This window comes from Onychomys torridus, chromosome 17, assembly GCF_903995425.1.
Source record: "Onychomys torridus chromosome 17, mOncTor1.1, whole genome shotgun sequence".
In the NCBI taxonomy this organism is placed as follows: domain Eukaryota; kingdom Metazoa; phylum Chordata; class Mammalia; order Rodentia; family Cricetidae; genus Onychomys; species Onychomys torridus.
In genome coordinates this window covers 40,377,838-40,391,214 of record NC_050459.1, presented here as the reverse complement: position 1 = coordinate 40,391,214, position 13,377 = coordinate 40,377,838, and the positions used below count along the sequence as shown (strand labels likewise).

The window sequence follows — 13,377 nt, the reverse complement described above, 5'->3', positions numbered from 1 at the left end:
ATGGGCCCTCTCTGGTCTACCAACTTGTCCCATGTGGGTCACTCTAACTAGGTATGCTGGGTTGAGTAGACAAGGCTGCTCACAGCTGAAGGTGAATGACTGATGAGTATACACCTGGCCCAACCCATTTACAACGCACGGCACACGGGTTGTATGTGGGCCTGTTGTAGATGCTTGCATACATTCTCACGACTATGGATTCTTCCACAGACTGAGCAACCACAGAGGCACTACCTCTCAAAGGCACACCATGGGGAGTTTCTTCTTCCAGGGCCAAAGTATCTGAAGTATTCCAAACCACAAGTCCATTCATAATTCCAGGGCGTGTAGCTCTTTGTCTCAATGTCTGCCTACAAATCACTCCAAGACCTGACTATTGGAATTTCTGTCTTTGTTCTCAAAAGGGCTGAAGATATGTGTTAGTTACAATTAAGATAAGTGTCCAGGAAGAGTCAAATGCTACCCATAGGACCTGAGCCTCAGACCTGCCTGTTTACACTGTGGAGGCAATGGCCCTATTCACCCAAGGAAACACAAGTAGGTGTTGTTAGAGGGGCTCTGAAAGGAATGTTAACTTGCTGAACTAGGCTCCCTCCAAACTAACTTTAAGTCATTTTAACCCATTTTGTTGGCACAGGATTTCAGGATGAAGCAGGTCCTGAGAACAGACCAGTCTAACCAAACTCCCAGAAGCCCTAGGAAAAGGTATGTGGTCCTATCGCAAACAAGACCAGGCCTAGATCCGCCGTGGTTTGTAGACCACAAGGGCGCCATGTGGATGAAGTTTCTGTGGGTAAAAAAAGGCCTGCTGTTATTGTAATCAAAAGCTTTCGACACATTTTAAGGCTCCTTCAGGGAGTGGGTTTCCAGTGGACCAGTGCTATATAGTAAGGACTTTCCTCATCATCATGGAGGCTGAGAGAAACACAGTTTTTGAAAAGCATCACTTCAGTGTGGAGAGGTCATTGATGGGAGCTTAAATAATGATGTGCCGGGAGACATTATTCCTTGTAAATACTTACAACCCTTTTTTCTCCCTTCAAGGTATGAAATGGCTAGAGCTCTCTAGGGCTTCTGTTGCCCCACACTTCAGCTACCCCGTGTGTTTTCAGAAGCCTTATGGGGCTCTTTCTAGAGATGGGGTTTTCCTTTGGAATGTGGAAAGATGCTTTTAGGTGTTGGCTGTGCGTTCGTGAGAACTCTTCTCTCTCAGATGCATGGGAAGCAGAGAGAGCACAACTCAGCCTTGGAAACTACTCCAACCCTCCTCCCTTAAATTCTTCTACATCCACCCCTCAGCCGGTCAGTAAGTGCTTCCTCAAAGGTAGTCTTCCAACTCAAGTCCCCCCCTTCACGCAGAAAGACTGCTTAAATGCTTGTGGAGGAAAGGAGGGATGGACTCACCACATGATCCTTCCTTGGGTTTTCGAAGTCTCCCACCAGCCACATGTGTTGTTTTTAAATTTAGAATAAATTTACACACTCATCTCTCTGTATCCCGCTAACCCACACCTACATGACAAGTGTGTTTAACCTCTCCGCTCGTCTTCTCATACTTGCTTCTCTTGGTCTATGCCATGACCCTCCTTTAGTGGTGTTTTTCTTTGAATACCTGGTTCAAATTTAATTTCCTACTTAAACGTCTTTCTGCTTATCTTACAATATTTAATTCTATACCAGCTTCTCTATGAAAATGGTCAAGATCCTTGTAACTCCCCATAACACCCACTCCTTCCCAGGTCCAGGCACCTGTCTGCATGTTGTTCAAATTATTCCGTTTTCAGCTTTAGGATATCTCTTGTTCTGGTCTGTGGTGGTTTGGATGAGAATGGTCCCCATTGGCGCATGAGTTTGAATGCTAGGTACCCAGGCAGAAGAACTGGGACAGGATTAGTCGTTGCCAGACCAGAGTCAGTCAGTCAGTCTCTCTCTCTCTCTCTCTCTCTCTCTCTCTCTCTCTCTCTCTCTCTCCCTTCCTCCCTCCCTCCCTCCCTCCCTCCCTCCCCTCCCTCTCTCCTTCCCGCTGCCTGTGAATCAGGATGGAAAGCTCTCAGCTACTGTTCCAGCACCACACCTGCTACATGATGCCATGCTTCCCACCTTGATGATAACAGAATAACCCTCTAAAACTGTAAGCAAGCACCCAATTAAATGTTGCTTTTTTTTTAATGGGTTGCCTTTTTCATAGTGTCTCTTCACAGGAATAGAACAATAACTAAGACAAATTGTATTTTTTGGTAGCAAATCCCTCACTCTTTCCACTATACCATGTGTTCCAGGTATCCTTCAACAATATGTGTTGAAGTTCTAGTCCTCAGAACCTACAAATGTGACCTCGCTTTGGAGAGAAGTAAGAGGCCTATGTCCCAGTTTCACTTCTGTTACTGTGATAAAACACCCTGATGAGAAACAACTAAGGATAGGAAAGTTTGTTTCAGTTTACAGTTCTAGGTCACAGTCCATCATTTTGAGGATGCCAAGGCAGGGAGGGACTTCAAAAGCTAGTCACATCCAACTTAAGACCAGAGAACAATAAATGTGCACATGCTTGCTTGCTTGCTTGCTTGCTTACACTCAGGTCAATTCCTCTTCTCTTGAACGGCTGCAGATCTACTGCCTAGGGAGTGGTGTTACCCACAGTAGGCTGGGTCTTCCCACATCATTTTGCATTAGCAATTGAGACAACCTCCCACAGAGCTGCCCACAGGCCAACTCAATGTACACAATCCCTTATTGAGATCCTCTTCCCACCAGCCCACTGTCCAGGGAGCAGTATGTAAAGGCACACAGGTAAAGCCACAGAACAAGTGATGACATATAGATTAACAGAAATGGGCTGAGTTTAAGTGTAAGAGCTAGTCAGTAAGAAGCTTGAGCTAATGGCCATGCCGTTATAACTAATATAAGCCTCTATGTTTACTTGGGGGACTCAAGTGGGAGAGATTTGTCTTGACCACCGGCAGGCCAGGACACAGGAAATCCTCTGACTACAGAATGTAGCCTTGCCACAACTCTAATTTTAGATTTTTGGCCACAAAAACTCTGAGGAGATAAATACCAGTTGATGAGAGCCACCTTATTTTTAGTCTTTGTTACGGAAGTCCTAGGAAACTCAAGTTCTACAAGTGCCTTAATTTCAGGGCAGAAGTCTCCAGAAATTCTCACAAAGTAGGGTTGGGAATGGATGCAGCCTGTCTGGAAACTCTCAACTCTTCCAATGACAGACAGGTGTCCATCTTGTTTGGTCCATTTACAAGGTCATAATAGGGTAGTTTACACAGAAGAGTTACTTTTTTCTCAAGTTCTGGAGGCCAGAAGTCCACGACTCAGGTTCAACAGGGTTCATTCCTCTGAGGCTTCTCTGTTAGGCTTGAGATGGCCATCTTCTCTGTGTGTTTTCACATGGTCTTCCCTTTATACCTATCTGGGTTCCAACCATCTCTTGAGTAGTAGGGATTGGAACCCAAGAATACAGGGACAGCCCCAAAGACTCCTGAAGCAGCCAGCTGCCTCCCTGTGCCTGATAGCCAAGACTACACGAAAATAAGCCTGCCTTCCTTTCCTGCAGTTCTCTGTGTTGGTTCTAGATTCTTCGTCTTAGTCTGTGTCTTGCTGTTTCACCTGCTTCCTTGGCTTTTGAAATCTTGACTACAACTAGATCCCCTTTGGGCTGTGGTGACTACTAGTGTTCTGGTTAAATTTTCTGCCCGTGTCACATTCTCTTGGATACCTTCCTTTGGCACAACCCCTTCTCCCAGGAAAATTTCCCTCTAGTCTTCTTGTACCTCCAACCTTACAATCAAAACTAAAAGATACATTTTGAGATCTATGACTAGATATAAATGTGCACCTTAATTGCTTTCATTTGACCATGAGTTTAGGCTTTTTCCCCCTCCTTATTAGGAACATTTACTCTGAGATTCTGAATGTCTGAGTCATTGTGACGTTATGCTTCTTCACGATAACAAGCTTTATTTGGGGAGATAGAAACACATGCATCTGTGCTCTGGTGAAACAGAAGAAGAGAATGGATGAGAATGGTGGAGTGGGACTCAGCTATTCCAGTTCAGGAGGGTGAGAAAAATGCAGCTGCTACCAGAGCTTTGAAGAAGGAATCAGAAGAGGCAGAGGGACAGCCTTGGGGGCTTTGAGGGTGCTGGGAAGAAGCAGGCAGTTCAGTATGTCTTGAGATGGGCACACAGTTGGTTCAGCAAGAATACCAAGATGACAGATGTGAAGCAGCCTGGGGAGGGTGGTCGGGGACAAGGTAAAACGGGAGCAGCTTGGGGCTGCTTTTGTAAGGACTCTCTTGGGGTCTCTTGGAGTGACAATGGACTCTCTGGAAGTCTTGACAGAAGAGTGACACAGACAGATGCATGTTTTCCAAGGACTTCTTTGGTTCTGACACGTGATGATAGGACACAGAAGAGCCGGAGCAGGGAAGCGACTCTTGGCAACCATGGACATGGTTTCCACTGGACCCTGGCAAGGGAAATGGAAGAAACACAGACTGGGGATGAACCCTGAAAGTGCAGCTGACTCCAGCCATGAGACAGAAAGATCAGGAAGATGAAGAAGAGCTAGGAGACAGGATCAAGCAGCCAATGAACAAAGAGGAAGCAGAGAGAGCAGAGGGGGACACGGAGCACCTAGACGGGCTTTCAAAGAGGGGGAGCATTAGGGGTGCCCAATGCTGGTCCTGGGCCAGGTCCTTGAAGTGAGGAATGGAGCCTGGATCACTAGGATGTCACTTGTGAAAACAGAAGCTCAAGGGGTTGGTAGGAGAGAAAGGGACAAGAGAAAAAGGTACCTAGTTACAGAACACTCACTAGTAGAGGCATTTAAATCTGAGGAGCTTTACATCCAAGGTTAGTGGGTTTGTGTCATTGCTGAATTCCAGGGCAGAGAGGAGAGGAAGCCAAGGGTGTTTTCTCATTCTCCCTGGTGCTATGGGTGGATAGAGAGGTTCATGGACCTCATGCCCTACCCCCACAACAGCCTGAAATCTGCAAAACCTCTGAATGGGTGCTTTTCTCAAAATGTGATTGTTTAAGAACTTCCCATACTGATCTCCTTTGGTCCAAGTGATGGCTGGTTTTAATTTACATCAGGCATTTTCCTTAAACTGTAGGGAAGCATGTCTCACCGTGCAGTCTATTAGCCCTAGAGTGCTGTGTCCTTGGTATCTGGTAAGAATTTACATCACATGCAGTTTCTGGGAGTGTGATAGGAAGCACACTGGCACAGATACTAACAAGGGGCAGTTAGCGCCCTGGATTTTGCTTTGATCCCCACAAAGGATTTACAAAGCATCATTACTCAGATTCTTGCCGCCTCCTGAACCCATCCTGAGGAACCCTTTGTCCTAGGTCTTAGGCAAACTCGGTCTCTGATGCTTACCCTTCTAGCCCGTTCTCCTGCTAACATTATGTGGTCCTTAGAGCACAACACTCAGCCTCAATTCTTATTTGCTGTTTTTAAGTGTAGAAATGACCGCTTCAGCACATTTTCATATCTTGGCAGACTTTTAAAAATGAAGCTAAAATTCTAGACTGGCTTTCTTGCTACAGAGGACACTTCTGGACCACTTGAACTTCTTAGCCAAGCGTTTCAAAAACTGGCAAACAAGCATTCCATTGGCCTTAGCAAAACAATGCTATGCTACTCTGGATAGCATTTTCTCTGACCCATGACCTGGATTGAACAAATCACTCTCTTTTCCTCCATTAATTTTATGTGAAATCACCAAGTTAACTGTGAATTTGCCCACCAAGGAAACTCTCGATTTCCAGAAAGATCCCCAGTAAAATGAACTTTAAGCGGAATGTCCTCTAACAGCATTGAAACGGTGGTTGCATTTTAACTAACATTAACTTGATCCACACACACCTAACTTCAGATTCAGATTATGCAGAAAGGTAGCTACAGCAACATAAGCCATGCTTCTGCCTATTTACACCCACTCAAATCTAAGCTTCACCTTGCTTTCTCATAGCCAGACATAGAAGAGCATATCTGTAATTCCAATATCAAGAAAAGTGGGCTGAGCAAGATGATCAGGAGCTCAGAGGTAACCTGGGCTACATGGCTCAGTCCCAACAAAAATACTTCCTCATGCTCCTGTGACTAGAAGAATGTTCTTCTCTCTGACCTGTTTCTGGATCCTGTCTGTTTGTGTTAGTCCAGTTTTTCCCCACCCTGACCCCGACAAGCTCAGACCCAAACAGAATACCGTAGCAAAATACCCCAGGTGGAGTGACTTCGTGTAAACTCATTCGCAGTTTGGGGGCCAGAGGTTCAAGCATAAAGAGATGCCAGATTTGGTTTGTTCTGAAGTTTCTCTTTGAACCTTTTCTTGCTGTGGCATAACCTTGCCTTTTCTCTACACACACCACACACCACACACCTGGAGTTTCCTCTTCTTCCTCCCTCTCTTCCTTCTCTCCTTCCTCTTTCTGAGACAGGGTCTTTCTGTATAGTCCTGGCTGTCCTGGAACTCACTCTGTAAGATCAGGCTGGCCTCAAACTCACAGCGATCCCCCTGCCTCTGCCTCCTTAGTGCTGGGATTAAAGGTGTGCACCACCACCGCCTGGCTGGAAAAAAAAACCAAAAAACAAAAAACCTACAACTTTTTTTTTCCTTTTCTTATAAGAACACTGGTCATAGCGTAACAGAGCCCTAATCTAATACTTCATCTTAACAAAATCACTCTTTAAAGACCTTGTTACAAACCTAGTCATATTCCGATACTGCGTGGACTGGAATGCCTCCTAGAATTTGGGCAGCATATGGGCAACTGAGCTCACAACACATTGTGATATATTTTAGAATATTAGTAGGTATCTATTCTCTGAGTGACTTTTTTCTTCAAATGCAGTGTACACCTCCTTGGTGAGAAACCTTGTTTTAAAACTCCATGATTACAGCAATCAATTGATTGATCTTCTTAATCACTATCAGAATTTTGTTCACAGTTATCCTGTTGGAAACACCTTTGGGGGCGGGGGAGATAATCAGCACAATGGCTTCTTCCTGTTAGATGAGGCAAGAGAAACGCTGCTTATAAATAAGTTTATTTACCATGATATTCCACTGACTACTCTAGAAAATTCTGTCTTGGGCATTTGTTAATGTCTGTATGAAAGCCTCCCTAGAAGGTTATATTGATCTGGCTTTTGTTGCTACCATGAAATGTCTGAGGCGGAGGATTTTATGAAGAAAATTAGTTTGTTTGGTATAGTCCTGGAGGCTGTAAGTCCCAGATTGGGTGATTCCATTGATTTGGTCTTTGTCAAAGTCCTGACGGCACTTAGCATCATGGCAGGAGAACACGAGGAAGAAATAAAACGTATCTCACATCAGAAATCCAGAGAACATTTAGGGGTCAGGCTCGAGTTTCTATGGTAAATTAATCTTGTGAGAACTCACCGATTCCATGAGAACTATGTTAATTTCTCTCCTGAGAGCAGGTTCTGCATTGATGCAAGGACTTCCTGGTAGTCCTTCCCTCTGAGAGCTTCCAAAGTGTTTCTCAGCATAACTATACGGAGGACCAAGCCTCCAGCACATGAAAGCCTTGTGGAGCATGCCACATCTAAACAACAGACGGAAGACCAATCCTAACATCCTGAACTCCTGTACATCACTCACTTCCATTCCTGCATCCAGCGGCACCTGAAACACAGGAGAGATCTAGACCTGGCAGTTCACCTTATTTTATGCTGGGGCCGAGGATACAGAGGCTGAGGGCAATCAGAGGATTGTCAAAGCCCCTTCCTGCAAGGACTCCAACTAAATTTTTCTGACTCCAAGGCTGGAGTGTTTTCCTTCCAATAATCCATTATCCTTCATTATGTGAAATTAAAAATATTAAGGGCTTTTGATCTTAGGCACACTAATCCACATAATGAAGCAAGAACAGCTTCTCTTGTGAATTCTGAGAAATCCAAACAGCCTATCTTTGGGTATAATCTACCTAACAATTTTGTTGGTTTATAAAATGCTCGGATGCTCAAACCATATGCTTAAATAGAATTGTCAATGGGTATATTCTTCCTTAGAAGCAAGCGCAAATGGAATTTCTCGACATCAAGTGGAAAAAAAGTCTAAATTTGTCCTTTGGTCAGTTACAGGACAGTGAAAATGATACAGATAGATTTCATAGTCTGAAAATTCTTCCCCCAAACTGTGAGTTTACTCCTCAGGTGCAGGATGAATCATATCCAAAGACATCTCAGCATAAACATGAATCCGGCTGGCCACAGCCTACATCTAGAATCACTTCTAGAAACAAACAGAAAAGAAGACTTTCAAATCAGATCATGTATTTACCATCTGAAAATCTATAGACAGAAGGTGTATGTTGCCTCCTCCTCCTCCTCCTCCTCCTCCTCCTCCTCCCCCTCCTTCTCCTCTTCCTCCAGCTAGCTTTATTGTCAAAATTAGCATAAGAGTTTTGTGTGCTTGGAGATATAGTCTTTCCCCGTGGGATAGCTTTCTCTCTTGAGACTACTAAGACACAGCCTGAGGATGTACAACGCTCATGGGATCACTTAGCCCATATCCCCTAGAGACCTATAGCCTGAAAAGAAGGTGTGTATTTGCTTTACAGAGGCTTCATGCAAACTCATCCTTGTGCCATATCAGCCACGTGGGTCTGAAAAACAAACGTCCATGTCGCTGACTCCCCGTCTATGTGGGTTTGCAATAGTCCCTTTTTACTTACTGGGGTCAGACTTTACAAACCGGATTTTGTTCATTCTCCACTGCAGTTGAAAAAGCTGCACAGGGCAGCTTATGAATTGTGTCTCGCAGCAGGCTCTGAAAGACAAGTGGTGAGGGAGGTGGCCAGTGTGTGTGACACTCCCCGTGCAGAATCGGGTTGGGACACACAATAACATCTATGTGTAACCCAGAAGCCTGCCAACTGCTTCCCAATGAGCAAGTAAGTGAGCATGGACAGACAGGCCAAGGGAAGGCCAATAGTCCTTTGTTAACTGTTTATCTTAAAGACTGGTTTATCTGTTAGGCAGGGAAACAAATGAATTCCTTGCTTGTGTGCAGCCTGGGTTTTTTCTTCCCCATATCTTCATTTCCAGTTCTCCTAAGTGTATACTCCCTTTAATCTGGGAAGTCAGCTCATGGTGACTTTATGTAGACCTAGGACACCCATACAAGACAGAAACCCCAGGGTTCCTGGCCCCTCCCTCTCTGTGACCATCATTTATTGGATTGTTTCTATGGTTGGAACACACAGTTGAAGACACATTGCATATTTTCAGACTCCTTTGGCTTTGGAGTTCTATAAAGCTATTTAATGAGATATCACAGTTCTCAAGTCTTGTCTGGTAATGTAATTTCAAAGTTCTCAGTGAGTTCAGAGTACACAGTGAAGTCTCGCGATGACTGCAATCTTAGCCTCCCTGGATAGCTGGCTGAAAACAAACAAACAAACTTTCTGAACACCTCTTGCTGATTTTGCAAGGTTAGATGAAAAAAAAAAAAAAAAAAGCAGAAGTTAAGAATCATCACATAGACAGGCTCAGCCTTCTGGAATCACCTTTGACATTCAGGCAATTCCAGATGGAGGGGAGGTCATCTTTAGCCAAACCCACTTTTCCCAAATGAGCGGCTGGAATTCTGTCTGTTTCTTTAGGGGTTCGTGCTTACATTTTGCCTACCCCCCCCATTTCATAGATGCTGGGCAATCTGAATTCCACAACAAAAACAATTCGTCTCTATATCATTTTACAAGCCCCCCCCCAAAAAAAAGGGCAAAGCAGAGAGTGGCATGGCTGGAGAACACTGAAGAGTGTGACCCAAAATGTCCCTTCCAAGTTGTCTAGAAACGAAGTTCCCTGCTGAGGGTTCCCGAGAGTCATCATCAGTCTTACACATTGATAAGTCAATCTGCAAGAATTCAGACAGCAGTAAAGAGACAGAGGGACTTGGTATAGATTCCCGGAGACCTGTCCATCTTCTACACCTGAACTTAGAAGATGTGATGTTATTTTTTTTTTAAAGTCCGTGAAGCAAACAACAATAACCACTTTTTAAAATCTCCAATTTCCATTTTTTGTTATCATCATCTCTTCTCTTTACAGACAGTGCGAACTAGTTCCTCGGGAGGACGTTTGTAGAAAGACACAGCTATGGCCAAAAAGAAAGAGTTAGCTGGGACCACAGACTCCTGCCCATCCTTCATGTCCTGAGGGACTCGGGACATATGAACATGAAGATTCCCAAAGTCAGAGGGCATCTGTGCCCTCCTCTCAAACAAGTGGACATGGTGGGTACTCACCGGTCATTAAGGTGTAGTAATTGGGGTAGGAGAGGCTGGGGAAGTCCGGAGTCAAGTAATCCACTTTGACTCCCCTGTTCACAATCTCTCTGAAACCAGGCAAGGACGCCAGGACCTCCTCACTGATGTAGTCTGAGCGAAAACCATCGAGGAGAAACACAAGGAGCTTCCGGTGGGCAGAAGCTGGCCACACCACGCTGAGCCCAAACACAAGCAGGAAGGCCCCAAGCTTTACTGCCATGCTGCCAAAAGCCTGCCAGAGCCAGCTGGCACCAAGGTCCCCTTGCAAAGTCTGCAGATGGAGAGCCTGGAGCTGGTCTCTCTTCTAGGGGCTGGACCTGGAGCTGCTGGCCTTCTGAAGCCAAGTTCACTTGCAGAATTTAAAGGAACAGCACTCCATTTTTAAAAACCTTTCTGCTCACCCTCACAAAGTCCAGAGTCTGACTACCTCTGGATAGGCTGGATTCTCTAACACCCTAGAGTTAACAGGAGAAAATACAACCTTATTGTTTTTAGTAGAATGTTCTATAAATATAAACATCCACTGAGAGGTGGAGTCTTAAAAGATGACCAAGTCAACACTTAAGTTTGTAATTGTGTTGGCTGAAGGGAGGAGCCAGGGAAAAGAGAAGTCTGTAAACTTGTACTGCCTCATTTAAACCATCTGACCTCTTCATTTAATCATTTAGCAACCCCAAAGTCTTAGGGGATAAACTAGAGAATATGTTCAGGTGAGCTATTGTGAGCTATGCAGTCTTGTCTTAGCCATAGCATTTAAAGACAAATTACTTATCTAGGTCTCCACTACTGAGTTTTGTCTTCGTATGCCCCTAAACACAGGGTTGCTGTTTCTAGTTTTCAAATGCAAATAAACCCTTTGTGCCTGACACTCAACCCGGAGGAGGAGTTGAGAAAGAGAGGAGCTGCAGAGCCAGAGAGAAGATTCTAGAATGGTTCTGAAGAGGTCAGGCCTGACAGGTTGGACTGAGGCAGCCTTGTGCATGAGGGTAAAGGTGAGATGGAGGATGGGACTTGGTCATGTTAAAAAGAGCTTGAAACAACCAAGCATGTTCCTACACAGGAATAAGTAGGCAGAGGAGCCCATCACAGGAGGAGTCCGGGAAGGAGAAGAAGGCCCAGTTCATCAAGGAGATGGCAAGGACTAACTAAGTCTCCAGGTCACAGGAACCCTCTACAGTGGCTCTTTCATCTGGTGCAACATTAAATGAGATGTTTATATAAAAGCTAATAAAATATGTGTGGCCACAGAAGCGACTTAGAAAATAGTGGGTGGTATTAGTGTTAGAGGGTTGTTCGGATCCCGAGGGAACCACAAGGCCGGTCAGGCTGTGGTGACTCTTACTCATCCTCATGGTTCTGACTGGCTAACATCCTCCTCCTGCGTCACCATCCCTGTGTTTAAAGCCAAACCTTCACGCGGCACCACGGATAAAAAGAAATTAGCCAGATTACATCTAGGTGATGCAGGCAAGAAGGAAACTCCATTTTTGTCTTTTGCAATTAAACTCATTTTTTATTAAAAATAGAAAAAGGATAGCTTACTCACGATGTTTCTTAGTTTGAAAACACATTTTTATTCTTGTTTTGTGTTTTTCAAGACAGTATTTCTAAGTGTAGCCTTAGCTCTCCTGGAATTCGCTCTATAGACCAGGCTGCCCTTGAACTCAGAGATCCGCCTGCCTCTGCCTCCTGAGTGCTGGGATTAAAGGTGTGCGCTGCCACCTCCTGGCTACACAATTTTATTCTTATCTATTTGAAATAGTAACATAATATCACTTCACTACATAGAAAAGATGAGACATGAAGGAAGAGGATGGGGAAGAAAAGAATGAAAAATTGAAAAGATGGAAGTGGGGGGGGGGAGGGAAATATGCTAACAGCTGCCGGATGCCCAGCCCTGAGCATTGTGCATATTGAAAGACCTTCTTCCCATGAAGAAGCTCGAGGAAGCTGCAGACTCAGCTGGACCCTGAAACCTGAGTTTTGCTAGCTGGGCAAGTCCACATAACTCAGGAGCTTAGGAGAGCTTAGGAGAGAATCAGGGTTCATACTTTTAAAAAGCGGGTAAAATGACGGCTACATTTCTCTGTCTTGGTAGAGAGTGGACGGTTTTGCTCTCTAGTTTGGCTTTTCATCTTGGCCTTTTGATCTCCGCAACATGGCTCTGTTATTGTTGTTAGGAATTCAACACTTCACGTGTCCACGTTTTTCGACATCAGCCTCTTCAGTTTCCCACTCGAATATCGAGTTATTCATCCGCTCTTGGCAACATTTATGATAACTGGCTTTGATAAAGAGGGTTTTAATGTTTCATCTAGATAATTGCGTTTTCTGCTAAGTTTGTCAAGGAAATTGAGTCTTCTCTTAAAAAGTTTACATGCTTACTAATCCGCCTAGCTCGTCCTGACTCCCAGGATTAGTTACCCAGTTGCCAGTTTACACACTTCCTTGGTTTCACTTTGTCTTCCAATGTGTTGGTTTTACCGCTGCTTCGGGTCTTGTCTTACAAGCGTTTAAATTATATTATTAAGATTTCCAGTGTATTTATAAATTCTGCTCTTTTCTCGTTAATTGACGTAACCTGTACTTTTAATAAAGTCTTTCTCCTTCCTATAGTTTTATTTCGTTGCTTTTCCCCATGATACTTGAGAGCAGAATTAATTATTTGCATCATTTCTGGTTTAAGTAATCATCTTTATTATTATTTTAAAGTAATAATGTTTATTAGCATGCTTTTTCTTACATGAACATATTCTTTTTAGATACAATAGAATTGCTATGTAAATTTCCAATTATCACTAGAGTGAAAATGTCTGAAATGAATTCATTCTTTAGGTGGATAATTGCCAATTTTTAATTGAGTGATTTCTGAAACTGAGTCTTAACAGAATCGAGATTTATTTAAAAATCTGTCTGTCTTCATAAGCTTTATCTTAATCAGTGGTTCTCAACCTGGGGGTCACGGCCCCTTTTGGGGTCAAAGGACCCTTTCACAGGGGTCACCTAAGACCATCAGAAAACACGAATATTTACATGACAGTTCATAACAGCAGCA

The 13,377-nt window shown here is 44.0% G+C and overlaps 1 protein-coding gene across 3 annotated transcripts in view; it reads right to left on the bottom strand.

The window, feature by feature from the left end:
* Enpp6 (ectonucleotide pyrophosphatase/phosphodiesterase 6) overlaps positions 1-10,618 on the bottom strand; it is a 96,948-nt gene extending 86,330 nt beyond the window's left edge. For all 3 annotated transcript variants that reach the window (XM_036166837.1, XM_036166838.1, XM_036166839.1), the window contains exon 1: positions 10,302-10,618. In XM_036166837.1, coding sequence (XP_036022730.1) covers positions 10,302-10,542 — 241 coding nt within the window. In that variant the 5' untranslated portion in view covers positions 10,543-10,618. The remainder of the gene's footprint in view (positions 1-10,301) is intronic.
* Between the last annotated feature and the right edge of the window lie 2,759 nt (positions 10,619-13,377).